Source organism: Rhinoraja longicauda, chromosome 11, assembly GCF_053455715.1.
Source record: "Rhinoraja longicauda isolate Sanriku21f chromosome 11, sRhiLon1.1, whole genome shotgun sequence".
Taxonomy (NCBI): domain Eukaryota; kingdom Metazoa; phylum Chordata; class Chondrichthyes; order Rajiformes; family Arhynchobatidae; genus Rhinoraja; species Rhinoraja longicauda.
In genome coordinates, this window is record NC_135963.1 from 52,487,593 (window position 1) to 52,512,624 (window position 25,032).

The 25,032-nt window shown below is 45.5% G+C and overlaps 1 protein-coding gene across 2 annotated transcripts in view; it reads left to right on the forward strand.

The window, feature by feature from the left end:
• dennd1b (DENN/MADD domain containing 1B) overlaps positions 1-25,032 on the forward strand; it is a 292,862-nt gene that overhangs the window by 260,742 nt on the left and 7,088 nt on the right. For both annotated transcript variants that reach the window (XM_078407728.1, XM_078407727.1), the window contains 2 exons: positions 17,398-17,471; positions 21,573-21,789. In XM_078407728.1, the coding sequence (XP_078263854.1) occupies positions 17,398-17,471; positions 21,573-21,789 (291 nt within the window). The remainder of the gene's footprint in view (positions 1-17,397; positions 17,472-21,572; positions 21,790-25,032) is intronic.

Here is a 25,032-nt window from a genome sequence, read left to right on the forward strand (position 1 = left end):
CCTTTTCTTGTGCAGTGTTCCAGTCGTTTATTTTGTTGAGTGGCACTTTGCATCAACGACTCTCCAGTTTGCAAAAAAACATAACTGATAGTAGTAGTTTTATCCCAGGGTGGAAATGTCAAAGACCAGAGGGCATAGGTTGAAGGTGAGAGGGGCAAAGTTTAAAGGAGATGTGCGGGGGCAAGTTTTTTTACAGTGACGTTGGTGAATGCCTGGAACACGCTGCCAGGGGTTGGTGGCGAAGGCAGAAATGTTAGTGGTGTTTGAGGCTTTTAGATAGGCATGTGGATATGCAGGGAATGGAGGGATATGGATCGTGTGCGGGCAGGGGAGATTCGTTTAACTTGGCATCATGTTCATGCCCTGGCATGTGGGCCAAGGTGGCGGTTCTTGTGTTGTGCTGTTCCATGTTCTGAAGCAGTACTGTCTCTGCCAGCTTACAACCCAGCGGTATGAATATTGACTTCTCTAATTTCAAGTAACCCTTGCGTCCCCTCTCGCTCCGTCCCTCCCCCACCCGAGTCATCCTGCTAGTTTGACTGTTCGCATCCCTTCGTTATCACCTCCTCCACAACCAACAATGAACCATTGTGGGCTCCTTGGCCATCACTGCACGTCCGGTTTGTTCTGAACCTTTTCATACCTCTTCGTCTCCTTCTCCCCGGCTCTCAGTCTGGAGAAGGGTCTCGTCCCGAAACGTCACCCATTCCTATTTCTCCAGAGATGCTGCCTGTCCCGCTGCCTGTTACTCCAGCATTTTGTGTCTATCTTTGGAAACTATTTTCAAAGTGTAATCAGGTTTGATTTGTTCCATTTGATTAAATCTAGTGCTTTGCATTGTGACGGTTCGCCCTTCGAAAGGCCTCAAGTGAAAAGAAACTAGATTTTCACATTTTTTAATCCGACTAAAAGATGACAAAAGTTTTTTAAATAACACGTACTAATTAAACTATGCGGCCAGGCCTAAAGCAGCTTATAGGACGATCGTCTGCTCTGCACACCAACTGCGAGGAATGATATGCGTACCAGCACTGTTTTTGTCTGCTAAATAAGCACGGATTAAAATCAGTGCAGGTAACAAAGGAATCCTCTGCAATGTCGCCATTCCCTTGACATCGATATTTATGAGCTGATTTGGTGTCTACATTATGAGCATAAGCTGCAGAGAGTTAGCCTTTATTCCCTTGAGTACAGAAGATGAGGATCTAATTGAGGTGTTTACAATGATTAAAGGATTTGGCGGGGTAAATAGAAACTATTCCTCAGATGGAAGGACTTCAAAACATAGGAGCATAATCTGGGCGACATCAGGAAGAACTTATTCATGAAAAGGTTTGTGGAAATTGAGGAGATTCTTCACACAAAGCGAAGAGGAATGGAGGTCAATTGAAGATTCCAAAGTGGTCGATATTATTTCCTGAACAAGTCCATTCAGGGAGATGGAGCCAAAGAGAGCGGATGGTATTGATCTCGCTATCACCTCCATTCACTTGGCACAGTGGCGCAGTGGGTAGAGCCTCTGCCTCATCACGCCGGTTCAATCCTGACCTCGGGTACTGAGTGCACGGAGTTTGCACGTTCTCGCTGTGACCGCGTGGGTTTCCTCCGGGTGCTCCGGTTTTCTCCCACATTCCGAAGCCGTGCGGCTTTGTGGGTTGATTAGCCTGTGTAAAATTGTCCCTGTTGCGTTGGGAGTGGATGAAAATGTGCGACAAGATGGAACTAGTGCGAATGGGTGATCGCTGATCAAGGTGGACTGAAGGGCCTGTTTCCATGCGGTACCTTTTAACCAGTCAATCTGTCAGTTGAAATCTGCCCGAGTGGCACAGAAAACTCAAGCGATCGAGTGGCAAGTATGCTTTGTTCTTGTGTTTTTAATCGAAAAAATAGGTTTCACTATGAACCTTGTGAATGCGTTGAAACGGAATAATCACTTTTCAAAAGATAGCGGGCTGAATGTAAATTATAATAGCATATCTGTTTTCAAAAGCCAATTGCACAAGATATATTAAGTTCACTTGCCTTAGAAACAAAAGTTATATTTTAACAGATTTGTGAATGAGTCTGCATATTTCATTATCTGAAAAGTTTTCAGTTCTTCAAGGGTTAGACGGTGGGATATAAGTATCCCAACGAGTTATGCAAATTCTGAAGCAGAATTGTCTACTCCCACTCAGGGAGTCTGTCAAAATCTTTTATCTGACAGCATTACTTAAGTTGCTTTGAAATTTAATGAAATGTCAGAATTTTGCAGTGTGTGTATTCAAAAGCAATACCGAAAGGAGAAAATTGATAACATGAGAATAATTTCAATGTACGTCTTAGAACTTCAAAGTTACATAACTCTTTGGTTTGACTTCCTCCATCATTTTATATAACACAAACAGAAAGTGTTTTATATATAGCAGGAGGATCTAGTTAAATGGTTGAATAGATTACTGTATCTATAGATAAATGGAACAAAATGTGATTTGGGTGGAATGAGGTAAATTTGAGATTTCCTGTAGACCAATGCATGGCGAAGGTTCTCTAAATTGAACCAAGTCTTTTATCTGCAAATTTCTTGTTCCTACCTCAGTGTGTTGACTTATTTTCTTCCCGAGCTCATGACAAGCAGAATATATGCGAGACTGTAATTTTCCTCGCTGATTTGCTTCAGCGGATGCCTTGAAAGTTTAGGTTTCGTTTGTGCAGAAACATTGCAACCTGTAACCACGTCTTCAAATATTTTGCTTGGACCAGAACTAGGAAATAATATATGGAAATCAAAACATACTGCGGATTCTCAACAAAAAAATGGAAATACAACAAATACAATACCGGGAACTTTCAGTTAAAACTAATTGCTTTCTCTCTTTCTCACTTATGATGAAAGTCTATACTTTACACCGTAGAGATACAGTGCGGAAACAGGCCAAGTCCGCACCGACCAGCGATCCCTGTACACTAGCGCTATCCTACATACTAGGGATTTTTTACAATTCTTCCATGTACCTGTCCAAGTGTCTTTGAAATGCTGTGTAGTACCTGCCTCAATGACCTCCTCTGGCAGCTCGTTCCACATACCCACCGCCCTCTGGATGAAAACGTTGCCCCTCAGGTTCCTATTAAAACTTGCCACTCTTGTCTTAAACAAATGTCCCCTTGGTTCTGATTCTCCTACCCTGGGTAAAAGACTGTAAATTCACCCTGTCTATGCACCTTTATACACCTCTATAAGATCACCCACCCACCTCCTCCGCTCCAAGGAATAAAGTCCACCCTGCCCAACCTCTCACTATAGTTCACCCCCCCCAGTCTTGGCAACATCCTCGTAAATCTCCTCTGCCACCCTTTCCAACTTGTGACCACAGGGATAGACATTATGTCAGCATCGCTCACAGCAGCAGATCCTCCAGTGATAAAGGAGGACCCGGCATGTGGGTGGGGGAGGGGGCACTGTGAGGAGGGGGAGGGGGGAAAACATAGGGGGACCTGCTGCGGGGGTACTTTGTAACTTTGACAGCGCCCTTTATGGGCGACTATTGGCATACCTTGGGTATGCAAGCAAAGAATTTCACTGTGACTTGTCAAGTGTGACAATAAAGTATTCAATTCAATTCAATCTCTCCATGCCACTGTACACAGGCACGGTGGTGCAGCGGTAGAGTTGCTGCCTTACAGCGCCAGTAGACCCAGGTTCAATCCTGACTACGGGTGCTGTCCGTACGGAATTTGTACCTTCTCCTTGTGACCGCGTGGGTTTCCCTCCGGGTGCTCCGGTTTCCTCCCACATTCCAACTACGTGCGTGTTTGTAGGTTAATTAGCTTGGGTGAAAATTGTAAATTGTCCCGAGTGTCTGTTGGACAGTGCTGGTGTACGGGGCGATCGCTGATCGGCACGGGACTTAGAAATGGGCCTGTTTCTGCATTGTATCTCTAAACTAAATTAAACTAAATGAAACTCTCCTGGAGATGGACACAAAATGCTGGAGTAACTCAGCGGGACAGGCAATGCTGGAGTAACTCAGCGGAATCTCTTCTCTGGAGAGAAGGAATGGGTGACGTTTCGGGTCGAGGCCCGTCTTCAGACTCTCCTGGATCGTAATCATTCAGAAATAACCTTGCGTTACATATTTCCCTGGGCAATTCAAGAATTGTTTGCTCTAGAAACATCAACCGCTGTGAAAAACCGCGGCAACAAAGGGTGCCGGCTTTGATTTTAGTTCTGAGACCTCCTTGTAACTCTGGTACAGTACTCGTTCATTAACCTTCAGTGGCTAGAAACAAGAGTCTTGCAAAGCAGAAGTCTTATTTTGTAGAGGGATTTTTAATTACCTCACAGTGTGGCACTCCACGTGAAGCTGTTAACGTTATTTCCTTGTTTAAAGTTTAGAAAAGGGTGGAAGCACTCTGGAAAGACTAAAACCCTTCTCCTTTTACACGCACACAAAGTAAAAAGGACGTATTTCTATTAAAAACAGCTTGGTTTTCACTCATTAACACAGACGGGCCAATAAAATTGTAATTACTGCATTTGACAACTGTTTTCCCCACTGCACAGAGTTTTGACCTGTAACGCTGTTCAAACTATTAATCAAACTTACCTGCTAACACTTACAATCACTTAACCATTTCTTAATGAAAAGGCTCTTGTAAAATCCTGCATCACTCACTCTACCAAAACACTTCCGATGTGCAATAGAAATGACATCTATTTAAAATCAATGAAATTTTAATAAATAATACCAAATATCATCACTTTTGTTAAAAATATAGTGTTCAGCACTATATTTTGTCACAGATAAAGAAAATTAAATTTGCAGAAAATTTAGTATATAAAATATCAGTACAAAATTAGGTTTAGGTTTATTATTGTCATGTGTACCGAGCGAGGTACAGTGAAAAGCTTTGTTTTGCATGCTGCACAAACACATCTGATATACCATAAAAGGTCACAAAATGCTGGAGTACCCAGCGGGTCAGGCAGCGTCTCTGGAGAGGAGGAATCGGTGACGTTGTGGGTCAGAGCCCTTCTTCAGACACATGACAGCAGTTAATGTACTGTCTGAATGATCTCTACCCCATTGTGGACATTGGACTTTGTCTGTGGATCTGATGTGCTACAATGCTGAGAATTACATTCTGCACTCTGTATCTGTCCCTTTGGTCTACCTTTTGTGCTTGAGTTTGATTTGATTGTATTGATGTGTAACATTATCTGATCAGTAGGAAAGAAAACTGCAGAGACTGGTTTAAATCGAAGGTAGACACAAAATGCTGGAGTAACTCAGCGGGTCAGGCAGCATCTCTGGAGAGAAGGAATGGGTGACGTTTCGGGTCTGAAGAAGGGTCTCGACCCGAAACGTCACCCATTCCTTCTCTCCAGAGATGCTGCCTGACCCGCTGGAGTTACTCCATCTGATCAGATTGGATAGCATGCAAAACAAACCTTTTCACTGTACCTCGGGACATGTGACAATAACACACAGGAGGCGATTGTCTAACTTTTCAAGCAATTTTAACTTTTTAAGTAAACAGGAAGTGATTGTTGCAATCAAATTGAAAGAGTGGTTTAGTTATCAAAAAGTTTCATTGTTTAACTTATCTTTAAATTGGAAAATTATTTAAAAAGTTAACCGATGAAACTTCTTGAAAACTAAACTACTATTTCAATGTGATTGCAACAAAAACCTGTTTACTTAAAAAGTAAAAATTGCTTGAAAAGTTAAAGCAAACTTAATATCCACTGTTTTTAGGCTTTCCGGGCACCCACCACCCTCTGTGTAAAAACCTGGTCCGCACATCTCCTTCAAACTTTTCCCCTCTCACCTTAAGGCTATGACCTCCATTCCTTACAGTAACCATTGCCATCTTACCATGGTGTGCAGTTGCCCACAGCAAAAATGTCACCAACTTTCCGCATTATCATCAGGTCATCAGTGCTGGCTCTGAGTTGTTATGTACCTTTTCATACCTCCAGTTCCCCCCCCCCCCCCCCCCCCCCCCCCCCCACCTCTGGCTCTCAGTCTGAACAAGGGTCTCGACCCGAAACATCACCTGTTCCTTTTCTCCAGAGATGCTGCCCGACCCGCTGAGGTGCTCCAGCATTTTGTGTCTATTCTCAGCATCTGTGCAGTTCACCAAACCACAGCGAGTGTTTGGGGACAGAAATAAACCACGGAGACAGTTTTGAATTTTGGAAAATATTCCAGGGCCGTTGCAGCACACAGTGTGAATTCCACCGAGGTTAAAATTGTTCACGACTTCGCAGCGAATGAGTTCATGAGAATTTTTTTAAACCTGGAGCCGTATTTTTGTGTGTCCCTAATCGACGTGAAAACATGCGTCACCCTTCACCGGTCACTTGTTTCAAGGAAGGTTGCATGCCTGCTCGTTCCTGAGCTTTGCTGGCAATGCGTGGGTGTGGTTGGACATTTAGGAACAAGGTTCTTGGATTCTGGCCTTTTGTGTTTGTGCATTGCAGCCTATAATGGCTGGGGTTAGCTGTTTTGCTATTTGTTTTGTTAACTATAGAAGGCCGCTCGTGATACCAGATGGCACCCCTTGGGCTAAGTAACCCACAATGGCAGAGCATGGGAGAATAGAGGGTGTACACATCTTAATTCCCAGTCCCTATTAAGGGTTACGGTGAATAAAAATGAATGGAAGGGGTTGTTTTTTTTGTACATTTCTGCATATTCTTTTGGCTTCTGAATTCTCACCTTTGTAATTAATGAGGCAGTTCAAAGAACTTGTGTGTCCCAGGATGGACTGGGCAGGGAGCGACGTGAAGCCCGGGATTTAATAGCTGTTCCCTCATGGTTTTCAGGGTGTTGCTTGGAAATCCCATTGTGGGGGAGAGGTGCTAAAAAATACATTTCGTTAAAACACCCACAAAGTGGGCATCCATGTCATTTATTGGGCCTCCGTCCTCATAAATACTCTGCAAATATTGCTTTCCATCATTGCTACTTGTTCCAAGAAGTTATTGTGTGGGAGGGGAAGGAGGGGTGGAGCAAAAAGAATATTAATTCAATTGGAAAAGCTGCAGAAGAGATTTTCATCTTGCTGCATGTAGAAAAGAACGTGGGTGGAGAACACCACGCAGTACTCGGGACGGGCGGCACGGTGGCGATGCTGCCTCACAGCGCCAGAGACCCCTGGATCGATGCTGGCTGCTGTATGGAGTTTGTACATTCTCCCTGTGACCGCGTGGGCTTTCGCGGTGCTCCGATTTCCTCCCACACTCCAAAGACGTGCAGGGTTGTAGGTTAATTTGCTTCAGTAAGAATTGTAAATTGTCCCCAGTGTATAGGTAGTGTTAGTAAACGGTGTGAATGCTGGTCGTCGCAGACTCGGTGGGATGAAGGGCCAGTTTCCGTGCTGTATCTCTTAAAGTCTCAATAGACAATAGGTGCAGGAGGAGGCCATTCGGCCCTTCGAGCCAGCACCGCCATTCAATGTGATCATGGCTGATCATTCTCAATCAGTACCCCGTTCCTGCCTTCTCCCCATACCCCCTGACTCCGGTATCCTTAAGAGCTCTATCCAGCTCTCTCTTGAATGCTTTCAGAGAATTGGCCTCCACTGCCTTCTGAGGCAGAGAATTCCACAGATTCACAACTCTCTGACTGAAAAGGTTTTTCCTCATCTCAGTTCTAAATGGCCTACCCCTTATTCTTAAACTATGGCCCCTTGTTCTGGACTCCCCCAACATTGGGAACATGTTTCCTGCCTCTAACGTGTCCAACCCCTTAATAATCTTATACGTTTCGATAAGATCCCCTCTCATCCTTCTAAATTCCAGTGTATACAAGCCTAGTCGCTCCAGTCTTTCAACATATGATAGTCCCGCCATTCCGGGAATTAACCTAGTAAACCTACGCTGCACGCCCTCAATAGCAAGAATATCCTTCCTCAAATTTGGAGACCAAAACTGCACACAGTACTCCAGGTGCGGTCTCACCAGGGCCCTGTACAACTGCAGAAGGACCTCTTTGCTCCTATACTCAACTCCTCTTGTTATGAGGAGTTCACACTAGTTCTATCCTACACACCAGGGACAATTTACAGAGCAAACCGGAGCACCCGGAGAAAACACATGGGTGTTTATCCTCTGGGATAATTTTGTCTCAAGCACTAATCTCAGTAACTATGATCTTCCACGTACTGTGTCTTTGGTTGCACCCCAACACACTTCAGTTTAATGCATTATTATGGTTACCCAGTGTAATGTATTGTAAATGTATTGTATTTTTGATTATTAAATAACATAGGTATGTCATTGCATTTATAGGCCTGTTATGCTGCAGCAAGTGAGAATCTCATTGTTCTGTTGCAATTGACATTTAAACACTCTTGACTCTTTTGCATGGGAAGCCCCTGATCATTTGCCCAGATGCAGACAGGCTAATCTAATAATTTATCAGAAACCGATACCAATAACCAATCTGTGAAGCTTGTATTGATGCAATTTAAACAATTTTAAAATGTTTATCGAAACAAGGAAATGCAGATGCCGGTGTACAAACGTGGACGCACAAAGGGCTGGAGTAACTCAGTGGGTCAGGCAGCATCGCTGGGGAACATGGATAGGTGATGTTTTGGGTCGGGACTCAGAAGCTGATCGAGAACACACTGATTAGATACTAATTAGCTGGGATAACTTTGCCTTTACATTTTTTGTGAACAGTATGTAACCGGGCAATGTACTAATCCGAAGTAGGGTCCTGACCTGTAACGTCATCTATTCATGTTCTCCAGAGTTGCTGCCTGACTCGCTGAGTTACTCCAGCACTTTGTGTCTTGGTTTTGAATATTTATTTTAAATTTAAGTGTACTCTGGGTATTTAAGAAACACACAAATGTGTTGTATTTCCATGCCTGTTTTCAGTAGTAATGGGGTGGCACGGCGGTAAAATAGCTGCCTTGCAGCGCCAGAGACCTGGGTTCGATCTTGACGTCGGGTACTGTCTGTACAGAGTTTGTACATTCTCCCTGCGACCGCGTGTGTTTTCTCCGGGTGCTCCGGTTTGCTCTGTAAATTGTCCCTGGTGTGTAGGATAGAACTAGTGTGAATGGGTGATCGCCGGTCGGCACAGTCTCGGTGAGACAAAGGGGCTCTTTCCACTCTTTGTCTCTAAACTAAACCATGCCAAAGTAGACTATTCAGTAAAATTACATGAAGATTCGTTGGACTGGTGGCCAGGGCACAAGTGTAGAGGGACATCTACTTTCAGCTATTAACTTTGTTATAAACTGTCTGTAGCTGGAAAAGAAATGTCAATATCATTGGAGTGACAGGGTGGCGCAGCGGTAGAGTTGCTGCCTCACGGTGCCAGAGATCCGGGTTTGATCTCGACTACGGGCGCTGTCTGTACGGAGTTTGTAAGTTCTCCCCGTGACCGCCTGGGCTTTTCCTGGGTGCTCCGGTTTCCACCCACACACCAAAGACGTACAAGATGTGTAGGATAGTGCTCATGTACGCTGGCCGGCATGGACCCGGCGGGCCGAAGGGCCTGTTTCTGCGCTGTTTTGAGGGCGTGCAGCGTAGGTTTACTAGGTTAATTCCCGGAATGGCGGGACTGTCGTATGTTGAAAGACCGGAGCGGCTAGAAGGATGAGACGGGATCTTGTTGAAACATATAGCATTATTAAGGGGTTGGACACATTAGAGGCAGGAAACATGTTCCCAATGTTGGGGGAGTCCAGAACCAGGGGCCACAGTTTAAGAATAAGGGGTAGGCCATTTAGAACGGAGATGAGGAAAAACTTTTTCAGTCAGAGAGTTGTAAATCTGTGGAATTCTCTGCCTCAGAAGGCAGTGGAGGCCAATTCTCTGAATGCATTCAAGAGAGAGCTAGATAGAGCTCTTAAGGATAGCGGAGTCAGGGGGTATGGGGAGAAGGCAGGAACGGGGTACTGATTGAGAATGATCAGCCATGATCACGTTGAATGGCGGTGCTGGCTCGAAGGGCCGAATGGCCTACTCCTGCACCTATTGTCTATTGTCTATTGTTTATCTATAAACTAAAATGAAACCGAACTTGCAAAAAAGCTGCTCTGAATGCTGTGCCTCACAGAAAATGGTTGCAAAACAAAGATATCGCTTGCAAACCGACCTAAGTGTATGCATGAAAACTTCAAACGGGTCTTTCAATACTTACAAAAGTACCAAGTAATGGGATTCCCTTTCAATATTCATGGCGAAACTAATGATCTTGTATTGTGCAGCTGCATGGTGTTGAGATCTCAGCCCTGGTGTCTGCAGCAGAGCTGTACCTGCGTGTGTAGACTTCTGGTTGACATTTGTGCAAAATTATTATATTGCCGATATGTTTTGCATTTATTGAAGGGCTACACAGTGGTGCAGCTGGTAGACCTCCTGCCTCTGAGCTCCAGAGATCCAGGTTCGATCCTGACCTCGGGTGCTGTCTATGTGGAGTTTGCACGTTCTCCCTGGATTCCTCCCCCACACGCCCAAGGTTTGTCGGTTAATTGGCCTCTAAATTTACCCCCAGTGCGTGGGGAGTGGATAAGAAAATGGGGTAACATAGAACTAGAGTGAACAGGTGACCAATGGTCGGCGTGGGAGAAGAGCCTGTTTCCATACCATATTTCCCGAACCTTCAACTTACTTCTGATCTCTGCCCCAAAATGGACTATAATGTACAATGAGCCAAATTAAATCGATCCAGAATGTTTATGTCAGAATGCCAAAAAGGCTATTGAAGTCTGCAAAAAATCCTCAGTGACCGTTTATTTTTCGTGGTTCGGAGTACAGAACTGCACTTTCAAAAACCATTAACTTTTTATCCATTCATTGCATGTGTACGGTGAAGACAGGGTTAACATTTATTCCCCAGTACATTATGCCTTTGGGAAGTTAGAGCTGTTGAGCCACTTTCATGAACATCTACAGTTGGAGAAGGTACCATCAAGTGTAGGAACGAACTGCAGATGCTGGAGTAACTCAGCGGGACAGGCAGCATCTCTGGACGGAAGGAATTGGTGAACCTTTGGGTCGGGACTCTTCTTCAGACTGAATAAGGGGAGAGGGAGACACTGAGAGATGATCTCCCTCTATCTTCCTGTCTCCACCTATATCCTTCCTTTGTCCCGCCCCCCCCTGACATCAGTCTGAAGAAGGGTCTCCACCCGAAACGTCACCCACTCCTTCTCTCCTGCGATGCTGCCTGACCTGCTGAGTTACTCCAGCATTTTGTGAAACAAATACCTTTGATTTGTACCAGCATCTGCAGTTATTTTCTCACACTAAGGGAATGGAAGGAACTGCAGATGCTGGTTTAAACCGAAGATTGACACAAAAAGCTGGAGTAACTCAGCAGGACAGGCAGCATCTCTGGATAGAAGAGATGGGTGACATTTCGTGTCGAGACCCAAAAAGTCACTCGTTCCTTCTATCCTTCTGCCTGGTCTGGTGAGTTACTCGAGCATTTTGTGTCTATCGAAGCTACCATCAATGCTAAGAGATCTTGCACATTCGCAATTTGCGGGGAGACCATATAGAAGTATATAAAATGGCGGGAGACATGGATAGGGTAGACAGTCAGAACCTTTTTGCCCAGGGTGGAAATATCAAAGACTGGAGGGCATATCTTTCAGGTGAGAGGGGCATAGCTTAAAGATGTGCAGGGCAGGTTTTTTTTACGCAGAGGGTGGTGGGTGCCTGGAACGCGCTGCCAGGGGTAGTGGTGGAGGCAGATGTGATCGTGGCGTAGAAGCTTTTAGATAGGCTCCTGGGCAGATATCGATCATGTACAGGCAGAAGTTACTTTAACTTGGTATCATGTTCGGCACGGACCATGTGGGCAGAAGGGCCTGTTCCTTTGCTGTGCTGTATCATCTGTTTGTTTCTATTTGCTACACTGGATCTTGAATTATGTTCTTCAGGATTTTTATGCATTTTAAAATTTCAATGGGTTACATTTCAGTCCGAAACTAATTATTGAATTGATGACATTAACAGAGAATGATCTAATTTAGGAGGATTTATTGCTGGAGACAGTCACAAGCTTCCACCCTTCAACCTGCAAAGTTGTTCCAACTCTGAAACGACTCGCTCCATGTCTTCGTGCTTTCATCAAACGTTTGTCATTTTCATGAGCTTATGCAAGATATGGGACAGAAGTTAATAATTAAAAGAATATTCTAAGTGGAACTCGTAACCAACCGTAAGTTGCTTTCTGTTCACCGGAGGGGGTGCAGTTTGCAGTGGTTTTAATATTTATTTCATAACGGTACTTTGTAAATCATCTAAATGATGTGAGTCGCTTCAGATCCATCACTTGAAGTAGTTGCTGTGGGTTTTCTCATGGATCCAGCTATTTACAAAAGCTGTCATAAAACAAATGCCGTCTGAAGCAAAAATGGATTATTAACGCATCCAAGGAGAAACATGCAGTGTTACTTGGAACAAAGCAGGCAATGAAATATATGAAAGCTTGTCTTTTCCAAAAAGATCAAAGAACCCTCATTACTACTCATTAGTTTTTGTATTCTAATGAGCAGATCAAATATAAAGTACAGACTGATTATTAAAACACTTGATTTTTTTTTCTTTCTCGCTGCTCAAATGCAGCTCTAACAACGAAGTCCTTTATCTGCTTTAAACATCCTGCTACAAAAAGATTCTGTTCAGCTACAGAAAAATAATTATCAGAAATCTATCATCTGGTCCCCAAATTAACATTTTAAACCAGTCATCAGAATCTCTCTTCTTTTTGTGGCAAGAAGTGGAGAGGAATAGTTTGTTTATGGAAAAATACTTCAACCAGTGCAGCCCAGAGTGATTAATGGAGGTTGTTTATTTATAGGTAAAACTGCATCTAATTTTCCATTGAGGTTTTCTTGCCTTTAGACTTTAGAATTGCAGTGTGGAAGCGGGTCCCTTGACCCACAGAGTTAACACCGACCATCGATCCCTGCACACTGACTTTATCCTACACACTAGGGACAATTTACAATTTTACCGAAGCCAAGTAACTTACAAACCCGCACGTCTTTGGAGTGTGGGAGGAGACCGGAGCCCCCGGAGGGCGGCACGGTGGTGCAGCGGTAGAGTTGCTGCCGTACAGCGCCAGAGATCCGGCAGCTCCGGTCTCCTCCCACGCTCCAAAGACGTACCAGTTTGTAGGTTAATTGGCTTGGTATAATTGTAGATTGTCCCTGGTGTGTGTACGTTGGTGCTAGTGCCTGGGTGTCGCTGGTCAGCGCGGATCCGGTGGGCCGAAGGGTTGTTTCTACTCTGTGTCTCTAAACTAAACTAAATTAAAACTCCCGCAGGTCACAGGGAGAATGTACAATCTCCATACAGGCAGCACCCGTAGTCTGTATTGAACCCGGGTCTCTGGCCCTGTAAGCCAGTAACTCTACCACTGCACCCAAGCACCAACGCTCTTTATATAATCTATCTATCTGTGGAATTCTTTGCCACAGAAGGCTGTGGGGGCCGAGTCAATGGATATTTTTAAGGCAGAGATAGTTTTTTAATTAGTACAGGTGTCAGAGGTTGTGGGGTGAAGGCAGGAGAATGGGGCTAGGAGGGAGAGATAGATCATCCATGATTAAATGGCAGAGTAGACTCGATGGGCCGAACGGCCTAATTCTGCTCCTGTCACTTATGACGGTTCCTGGTCTCACACACGTGAGGAAAGAAAGAGCAGAGCAGAATCTCTGAAATAGGGGAATGGGAGCGAGAGCGAGTGTTTTATTTCTTATCCAGTTAGATGGAAATGTCTCACCGCTGACAGATCCCAACACTCAGCAGTTCTCACTTCTGGAACACCAAAGGAGAAGTGGAATTTTATGACTTCTAATTGTCACATATCGGAATGAGGACGATTAATGGACAAGACTGCGGGGTTTCATGAGATTGCAGTGATGTCCATTTCAGTTTTAATCTGCTGTTGCGATTTCCTCAGTGAAACATCGAATGAGCTGAGATCAGCAAGTTAATGTTTGAAGTGCTTCATCATTACTATTTTATCGTAGACAGAATTAAGATTTTTTTTTGGTCTCATTTATTGGGATAACAAATTTCAGTTTGCTCTTGGTTTGTTGTTCGTGACAGTGCGAGTTGAAGGATATTTGGCGGGTTCCATATTTCCGTACTCTGGGATTCAATCTGAATAGGTGGCCGGGGCGGAACGGTGGCACAGCGGTAGAGTTGCTGCCTCACAGCGCCAGAGACCCAAGTTCAATCCTGTCCACGGGTGCTGTCTGTATAGAGTTTGTACGCTCTCCCTGTGACCACGTGGGTTTTCTCCGGGTGCTCCAGTTTCGTCTCACACTCCAAAGACGTGCAGGTTTTGTAGGTTAATTGGCTTGGTATACAAGTCAAGTCAAGTCAAGTCAAATTTATTTGTCACATGCACATACACGATGTGCAGTGAAATGAAAGTGGCAATGCCTGCGGATTGTGCACAAAAAAAGAATTACAGTTATAGCATATAAATAAAGTTAATACAGTGAAGACAAAATTTAGTCCCTGGAGTTATAAAAGTTAACAGTCCTGATGCCTATGGGAAGAAACTCCGTCTCATCCTCTCCGTTTTCGCAGCGTGACAGCGGAGGCGTTTGCCTGACCGTAGCATCTGGAACAGTCCGTTGCTGGGGTGGCAGGGGTCTCTCATAATCTTGCTTGCTCTGGATCTGCACCTCCTGATGTACAGGTCCTGCAGGGGGACGAGTGTAGTTCCCATGGTGCGTTCTGCCGAATGCACTACTCTCTGCAGGGCCATCCTGTCCTGGGCAGAGCTGTTCCCAAACCAGACTGTAATGTTGCCGGACAGGATGCTTTCTACAGCCCCAGAGTAGAAGCAATGAAGGATCCTCAGAGACACTCTGAATTTCCTCAGTTGTCTAAGGTGGTAAAGGCGCTGCTTTGCCTTGCCCACCAGTGCGGCAATGTGCGTTGCCCATGTCAGATCCTCTGTGATGTGGACTCCCAAGTATTTAAAACTGCTCACCCTATCCACAGTAGACCCATTTATCTCCAGTGGCGTGTACGTCCTTGGATGTTGAGCCCTTCTAAAGTCCACAATCAGCTCCTCAGTTGTAACTTGTAAATTGTCCCTAGTGTGTAGGATAGTGCTAGTGTGTAGGGGTGATCGGTGGTCGGCGCTGACTCGGTGGGCTGAAGGGCCTGTTTCCACGCTGTATCTCTAAACGGAACTCAAAGTCATTGGGTAATATTAAGGTGGAGATTGACAGGTTCTTGATTAGGATTAAGAGGGAAGGTTAGATCAGCCACGATCGACTGCTGTTGTTAAGTTGGAAACGGTGCAGAGACGATTTACGAGGATGTTGCCAGGACCCGAGGGTCTGAGCTACAGGGAGAGGTTGAACAGGTTAGGACTCTATTTCCTGGAGTGCAGGAGGATGAGGGGTGATCTCATAGAGGTGCACAAAACCATGAGAGAAATATATCAGGTAGGCACACAGAGTCTCTTGCACAGAGTGGGGGAATTGAGAACCAGAGGGCATAGGTTTAAGGTGAAGGGGGAAAGATTTTAACGGAAGTTGAGGAGTAACTTTTTCACGCAAAGGGTGGAACGAGCTGCTGGAGGAGGTGGTTGAGGCAGGTACCATCATAATGTTTAAGAAGCAATTAGACAGGTACATGGACAGGACAGGTTTAGAGGGATATTGGCCAAATGCAGGCAAGTGGGACTAAGTGTAGATGGGACATGTTGGTCAGTGTGGGCAAGCTGGGCCGCAGGGCCTGTGTCCACACTGTATGACTCTGACTATGAATGGCGGAGTAGACTCGATGGGCCGAATGGCCTGTGACTGTGGCTCCTGTGACTTGTGAACTTATGAAATGGTTTGGCAACAATGCATAAGATAGCCGCAACATCTGTGGCCGCTGAATGGCTTTGTAGGAATGCGACCTGTGTGAAACACAAAGTACTGGAATAACCCTATACATTAGGGGCATTACACAGTGAGCCAATTAACCTACAAACCAACACATCTTTGGGATGTGGATGGAAACCGGAGCATGCGTGGAAACTAGGGTTGCCAACTGTCCCGTATTAGCCTGGACATCCCGTATTTTGGACTAAATTGGCTTGTCCCGTACGGGACAATAGACAATAGGTGCAGGAGTAGGCCATTCGGCCCTTCGAGCCAGCACCACCATTCAATGTGATCATGGCTGATCATTCTCAATCAGAACCCCATTCCTGCCTTCTCCCCATACCCCCTGACTCCACTATGCTTAAGAGCTCTATCTAGCTCTCTCTTGAATGCATTCGGAGAATTGGCCTCCACTGCCTTCTGAGGCAGAGAATTCCACAGATTTACAACTCTCTGACTGAAAACGTTTTTCCTCATCACCGCCCTTGTCCCGTATTAGACCCCAGGGGGGCGCTGCAGGCCCGAACGCTGTAGGCACAGACGGTGTAGGCCCGGACAGTGTAGTAGGAGAAAAACTGCAGATGCTGGTTAAAATCTGTGCCTACAGTGTAGGTGCGGACAGTCCGGAAGCCCGGGCGCCGCCTAACAGAGATTGCGTAGCAACCCGCCATTGTTGGAGCGGGAGCACGTGGCCGCTGGCTGGGTGAGGTCACGTGGGGCGCGGGGCGGTGACGTCACCTTGTCCCGTATTTGGGAGTGCTATAGTTGGCACCCCTAGTGGAAACCCACCTGGCCACAGGGTGACTGTGCAAACTCCTCGAGGCCTAAATATGGATGAGTTACAAATGCTGGCCTTCCAAGCATTGTCCTGGCCCTGAAAATACATGTAAAAAATAAAAAAAACTCTACTTTATCTCTGGTGGAAAATCTGACACCTCAACATCGTTCCACAGTACCAGCGCTCATTCATCAAAGTCAAGGCAAGAGTGTGCTCAGAATCGATGAGCACCATTTACCTTTGCCATTCCTGGGTGCCCCCCAGGGCCATCTTCACAAATGCTGCTTCTGCCATCTTATTTTTCGTTGTTAGTTATTGGGCAGGATTAGTTAAATAGTCCATTAACATCCCCTGCAGCGGGTGGAGCTGCTGCCTCACAGCGCCAGAGACCCGGGTTCGATCCTGACCTCAGGTGCTGCCTGTGTGTGGAGTTTGTACGTTCTCCCCGTGACCGCGTGGGTTTCCTCCGGGTGCTCCGGTTTCCTCCCACGTCCCAAAGACTTGTGGGATTGTAGGTTAATCGGCACTCTGTAAATTAACCCCTAGTGCATCGGGAGTGGATGGGAAAGTGGGATAACGTAGAACTAGTGTGAACGGGTGATCGACAGTGGGCCGAAGGGCCAGTTTCCGTGCTATACCACATAACTAAACTGAACGCTTGAGTGTGTTGCAGCCCCCAGCCGAACTGCAAGGAGGGATAGACGGGAACAGGAGTGACCACTTGAAATGACAAGCACTATCCTATTTCTCTTTAGGGTCGTAATCAAAGATTGTCACACACCGGCACTGTGTCCACACTGGATGATGACGAGATCGACTCGGCAAGCAAGTAAGGAGACATTTCGTTTGCTGCTTGTTTCTGTCTGTGTTTTATTTGATTGCCACTCTTTCACCTAAACCGTATAGGCCAAAGGGCCTGCTTCCATACTGTATGACTGCTTCTAGATACAGCATGGAAGCAGGCCCTTGAGCCCAACCTGTCCATGCTGGCCAAAATGCCCCATCTAAGCTGGTCCCTTGATTCCCGGATCCATGTTCTCCAGAGATGCTGCCTGACCCACTGAGTTACTCCAGCACTTTATCTCCTTTATTGTAAACCACCATCTGCAGTTCCTTGTGTCAGGGAGTCCTAGAGTCACACAGCACGGAAACAAGCCCTTGAGACCAACTTATCCATGTAGGCCATGGCCCATCTTAACTAGGCCCATTTGCCCGAGCCTGGCCTATAATCCCTCTGAACCTTTCCTGTCCATGTACCTGTACTAGTGGCCTTGAAATGCTTTTATAGTACCTGCCTCAACTACTTCCTCTGTCAGTTCGTCCATATACCCACCACCCTCTGAGTGAAAAGGCAACCACTCAGGCTCCTGTTAAATCCTCCCCCTCTCATCTTAAATCAATGTCCTTGTTTTCCCTAACCTGGGTAAAAGAGTCTGTGAGTTCACCCTATCTATTCCCCTCATGGTTTTATACACCTCGACAAGATCACCCCTCAGCCTCCTGCACTCCAAGGAATAGAGTCCGAGCCTGCCCAACCTCTCCCTGGAGCACAGACCCTCGAGTCCTGGCCACAAGAAAACCTTCATTGTCAAAGGCTCCAAGTACAATACTTCCCTTGCTTCTAATCGTTGCAGAGAATGGTCAGTTTTGTTTTGGCATAAATGCAAATAGTTGTTAAGATAATTAAGGCAATACCATCGATACAATTTGCAGCGTCCAGTGGCGATGGAGCCGTTTGTGATTCTAAGTTCTCATTGCATTTGCATTTAATGGTTCTTCACTCAACTTATGGAGGACCCGGCGTGGGGGGACTGCCGTGGGGGAGGGGTAAGAACAATGGAGGATCCGGCGGGGGGGGGGACTGCCGTGGGGGGGGGGGTAAGAACAATGGAGGACCTGGCATGGGGGGACTGCCGTGGGGGGGGGGAGAGGGCTGAGGGAGGGGGGGGGAACAAAGGTGGACCTAGTGCAGGATACTGTGCAACTTTGTCTGCGCCCTTTAAGTAGCGACAATTGCATACCTTTAGAATGCAAGCAGAGAATTTCACTGTGACTTGAAACATGTGACACCAAAGTAAAGTATTTTTTCATTCATATATGCTACGGTTTTGTTTGTCTTTTCAAAAGTAGCTGCTTGGTTTACTCAGTGAATTGATCTCAAGTATTGCAGCCCTAAAGGAGTATAGTGCTTTGTTAGATTTTCTGCAGATAATTAGTCCGACAATTGCCATATTTAACCTGTGTAAGAAAATAACTGCAGATGCTGGTACAAATCGAAGGTATTTATTCACAAAATGCTGACATATGTCTCAAATCAGTTTTGATTTAATTTGATTTAGTTGTCTGAAACTCTATTCTTCTGGTGTTGCAGTTTATGTAGGTTCTTGTCTATATTGATCTCGATTTGGTTCATAAGTTCATAATTCATAGTAGCAGAATTAGGCCATTCGGCCATCGAGTCTATATCACCATTCAATCATGGCTGATCTATCTTTCCCTCTCAAAGGTATTTATTCACAAAATGCTGGAGTAAATTAGCAGGTCAGGCAGCATCTCAGGAGAGAAGGAATGGGTGACGTTTCGGGTCGAGACCCTTCTTCAGACTGATGTCAGGGGGGCGGGACAAAGGAAGGATATAGGTGGAGACAGGAAGATAGAGGGAGATCTGGGAAGGAGGAGGGGAAGAGAGGGACAGAGGAACTATCTAAAGTTGGAGAAGTCGATGTTCATACCACTGGGCTGCAAGCTGCCCAGGCGAAATATGAGGTGCTGTTCCTCCAATATCCGGTGGGCCTCACTATGGCACTGGAGGAGGCCCATGACAGAAAGGTCAGACTGGGAGTGGGAGGGGGAATTGAAATGCTCAGCCACCGGGAGATCAGGTTGGTTAAGGTGGACTGAGCGAAGGTGTTGAGCGAAACGTTCGCCGAGCCTGCGTTTGGTTTCGCCGATGTAAAGAAGTTGACATCTAGAGCAGCGGATGCAATAGATGAGGTTGGAGGAGGAGGTGCAGGTGAACCTCTGTCTCACCTGGAACGATTTAACCTGGAAATATTTAACCTGTTCAGTGCCAACCCTGAGTATACTCATATCAGAGTATACAAGTGGAAAAAAAAATCTTGGCAGTGAACAAGTTAAACCATTGAGTTAGTTTGCTAGAGTATTTATTGAAAAGGTTTTAATTGATCGAGGAATATCATTTTATTTGGGGAAAAATAAGGCACAAAATTCTGGAGTAACTCAGCGGGTCAGGCAGCATCTCTGAAGAACATGGATAGCTGACGTTTCACAGAGTGCTGGAGTAACTCAGCGGGTCAGGCAGCATCTCTGGAGAACATGGATAGGTGACGTTTCGGGTCGGGAGCTTCCTTCAGATTGTTTGTACGGGGGGGGGGGAGAAAGCCAGTAGAGAGGTTGGGATAGGACCAAGCTCGGCAAGTGATAGGTGGATGCAGGTGAGGAGGATCTCGAACAGGCAGATGGTTGGACAAAGGCCAGCGATGAATAGACAGAAGGTGTGAAACAAAAGGATTGATGAGCTTCCAATTATGAAGCTAGAGGAAGGAATGTGAGTGGGTTCTACATTTCTACTTTTGATGTATTAGTTTCCCATTGGAAGTATTTGCGAAAAATTAAATTTCCCAATGGTCACAGCCATTATTTTCTTGTTTTTACTTTCTTGTTAATGAGGAGATCATATTTGGAACAACATTCAAGAAGGGTCTCGACCCAATTCCAACTCCTTTTCTCCAGAGATGCTGTCTGACCTGTGGAGTTAAGCCCCTGTCCCACATAGGCGATTTTTTAGGCGACTGCAGGTGACGAGACTGTCACCACACGGTCGCCTGGGTGTCGCGGGCATGGTCGTGAGTCGTCTCCAAAGAGTCATAGCGTCTTTCTGGTCGCCGCTGGATTTTCAGAATGTTGACATTTTTTTGGCGCCAGTGGGCTTCACGCCGTGAGCATAGCTTGACGTCTCCTGACGTAGTTTGCTGACTTCGGTGAATTCCATTGGCGATCACCTACGTCAACTGGCGACAGGTAGCGGCGTCAAAACCGGAGGCCAAAATGACGTGAATTGTCTTCAGTTGTCGCCGACAGGGTCGTAGCTCGTCGCGGGTGGACGTAGGTTGACTTCGGTTGTCGTAGGTTGTCGCCTGTGTGGCCGTAGGTTGTCGTTGGGGCGGTCGTAGGTGGACGTCCTAAGTCGCGATGATTGGGTCGCCGGTTGTCGGTAGCTTGCCGCCGACTAGGTGGTAGGTTGTCGTAGCTTGTCGTAGACATTGTCGTAGCGGGGGGGTCCAGTCTCCGGTTTTTCGGCGACCTGCTACGACTATGACAGTCGCCTAAAAAATCGCCTAAGTGGGACAGGGCCTTTTAAAATTACTCCAGCTTCAGAGCACCAGAGTTGTGTGTGTCAATGCTGCCCTCTACTGGTTTCAGAATATCACTTCACCCCCCTGTGTTTGTACAACATGTGCAGCTTGAGAACATAGAACAGGACAGCACAATGTCTGCTTCGAACGAGATGCTAAGATCAAGGCGGCATGGTGGCGCGGCGGTAGACTTGCTGCCTCACCGCGCCAGAGACCCTGGTTCAATCCTGACCATGGGTACTGTCAGTATGGCGTTTGCACGTTCTCCCCGTGACCTGCGTGGGTTTCCTCCGGGTGCTCTTTGCTCCTGAAACGTCACCTACCCATGTTCTCCTGGGATGCTGCCTGACCCACTTAGCTACTCCAGCACTTTGTGTCATTTTTAGGCTTCAATGATCTCCCACTTTTTAAGGTTTGTTTTTTCGTAGCTTTTGATAAATTCATTCCACGAATGTGTGATGGCTTTTGTTGGTGCAGGTGGTGGGACTGACGGAGGAGGATGGTATGGCTTGCATCGTCGGGGCCAAGTTACTTACCACCTTTGTGTTCCTCAGGTTGTCGTCTGAAGATAGCGGGGATACGTACGCCTACATTGATGACAGCGATGAGTCTGAACAGATGGAACTGGAGGCACAGTCTCCGGGCCAGATGGACCTGTTGGGGGAGATCCTGGACACCCTCAGTACCCACAGTTCAGACCAAGGGAAGCTGTATGCGGCAAAGAGTCTGGACTTCTTCAAATCCATGGACGATGTCAGCTACAAAACCAGGGTGAGTGCATTGCCTTCCAATCGCAGGCCACAGCTGTACACACAGAACATAGGGTACCACACAGAAACATTGAATATAGAACTGTACAACACAGAACATAGAACAGTACAGGAACATAGAACAGCACAGGAACATAGAACATATAACAGTACAGGAACATAGAACAGTACAGGAACATAGAACAGCACAGGAACATAGAACAGCACAGGAACATAGAACATATAACAGTACAGGAACATAGAACAGTACAGGAACATAGAACAGCACAGGAACATAGAACAGCACAGGAACATAGAACATATAACAGTACAGGAACATAGAACAGTACAGGAACATAGAACATAGAACAGCACAGGAACATAGAACAGCACAGGAACATAGAACATATAACAGTACAGGAACATAGAACAGCAGAGGAACATAGAACAGCACAGGAACATAGAACATATAACAGCACAGGAACATAGAACAGCACAGGAACATAGAACATATAACAGTACAGGAACATAGAACATAGAACAGCACAGGAACATAGAACATAGAACAGCACAGGAACATAGAACATATAACAGTACAGGAGCATAGAACATAGAACAGCACAGAAACATAGAACATATAATAGTACAGGAACATAGAATAACACAGGAACATAGAACAACACAGGAACATAGAACATATAAGAGTACAGGAACATAGAACAGCACAGGAACATAGAACATATAACAGTACCGGAAAATAGAACAGCACAGAAACAGAGAACATCCTTCTGCAGTTGAACAGGGCCCTAGTGAGACCGAGGAAGGACATTCTTGCTGTTGAGGGCGTGCAGCGTAGGTTTACTAGGTTAAGTCCCGGAATGGCAGGACTGTCGTATGTTGAAAGACTGGAGCGACTAGGCTTGTATACACTGGAATTTAGAAGGATGAGAGTGGATCTAATTGAAACATATAAGATTATTAAGGGATTGGACACACTAGTGGCAGAAAACATGTTGAGGGAGTCCAGAACCAGGGGCCACAGTTTAAGAATAAGGGGTAGGCCATTTAGATCGGAGATGAGGAAAAACTTTTTCAGTCAGAGAGTTGTAAATCTGTGGAATTCTCTGCCTCAGAAGGCAGTGGGGGCCAATTCTCTGGATGCATTCAAGAGAGAGCTCGATAGAGCTCTTAATGATAGCGGTGTCAGGGGGTATGGGGAGAAGGCAGGAACAGGGTACTGATTGTGAATGATCAGCCATGATCACATTGAATGGCGGTGCTGGCTTGAAGGGCCAAATGGCCTCCTCCTGCACCTATTGTCTATTGTCTATAACAGTACAGGAACATAGAACAGTACAGGAACTTAGAACATAGAACAGCACAGGAACATAGAACAGTACAGGAACATAGAACATATAACAGTACAGGAACATAGAACAGCACAGGAACATAGAACATATAACAGTACAGGAACATAGAACAGCACAGGAACATAGAACATATAACAGTACAGGAACATAGAACATAGAACAGCACAGGAACATAGAACAAATAACAGCACAGGAACATAGAACAGCACAGGAACATAGAACATAGAACAGCACAGGAACATAGAACAGTACAGGAACATAGAACATATAACAGTACTGGAACATAGAACATAACAGCACAGGAACATAGAACAGCACAGGAACATAGAACAGCACAGGAACATAGAACATAGAACAGCACAGGAACATAGAACAGCACAGGAACATAGAACAACACAGGAACATAGAACATATAACAGTACAGGAACATAGAACAGCACAGGTACATAGAACAACACAGGAACATAGAACATATAACAGCACAGGAACATAGAACATAGAACAGCACAGGAACATAGAACATAGAACAGCACAGGAACATAGAACAGCACAGGTACATAGAACAACACAGGAACATAGAACATATAACAGTACAGGAACATAGAACAGTACAGGAACATAGAACAGCACAGGAACATAGAACAGCACAGAAACATAGAACATAGAAAAGCATAGGAACATAGAACATAGAACAGCATAGGAACATATAACAGTACAGGAACATAGACCATAGAACAGTATAGGAACATAGAACAGCACAGGAACATAGAACAACACAGGAACATAGAACATATAACAGTACAGGAACATAGAACATAGAACAGTACAGGAACATAGAACATAGAACAGTAGCATAGAACATAGAACATATAACAGTACACAAACATAGAACATGGATCAGTACAGTATAAGAAAATAACTGCAGATGCTGGTACAATCAAAGGTATTTATTCACAAAATGCTGGAGTAACTCAGCAGGTCAGGCAGCATCTCAGGAGAGAAGGAATGGGCGACGTTTCGGGTCTGAAGAAGGGTCTCGACCCGAAACGTCGCCCATTCCTTCTCTCCTGAGATGCTGCCTGACCTGCCGAGTTACTCCAGCATTTTGTGAATAAACACCATGGATCAGTACAGGGTGGAAATGTAAAACACGGGGGGGGGGGGGGCACGCAGCCTGAGAGGGGCGACATTTTAAAGTGGTGTGCGCGGCAAGTTTTTTTTACACAGAGGCTGGTGGGGGCCTGGAAGGTGCTCCCTGGTGCGGTGGTGGAGGCAGAAACGATAGTGGCGTTTAAGAGGCTTTTAGATAGACATTTAGATATGTGGGGAATGTAGGGATGTGGATCATGTGCAGGCAGAGGAGATGAGTTTAACTTATAGACAATAGACAATAGACAATAGGTGCAGGAGTAGGCCATTCGGCCCTTCGAGCCAGCACCGCCATTCAATGTTATCATGGCTGATCATTCTCAATCAGGCCCCGTTCCTGCCTTCTCCCCATACCCCCTGACTCCGTTATCTTTAAGAGCTCTATCTAGCTCTCTCTTGAATGTATTCAGAGAATTGGCCTCCACTGCCCTCTGAGGCAGAGAATTCCACAGATTCACAACTCTCTGACTAAAAAAGTTTTTCCTCATCTCTGTTCTAAATGGCCTACCCCTTATTCTTAAACTGTGGCCCCTGGTTCTGGACTCCCCCAACATTGGGAACATGTTTCCTGCCTCTAACATGTCCAACCCCTTAATAATCTTAGCCTCATGTTAGGCACAGACACTGTGCTGCACTGTTTTATATTCACACAATGCAATTGAGATTTAATTTGGAAAGAAAATATGAAGAAAATTACCATTGTTTTGTTTAAATTATAATATTTGTAATGTTAAATATCTAAAGGC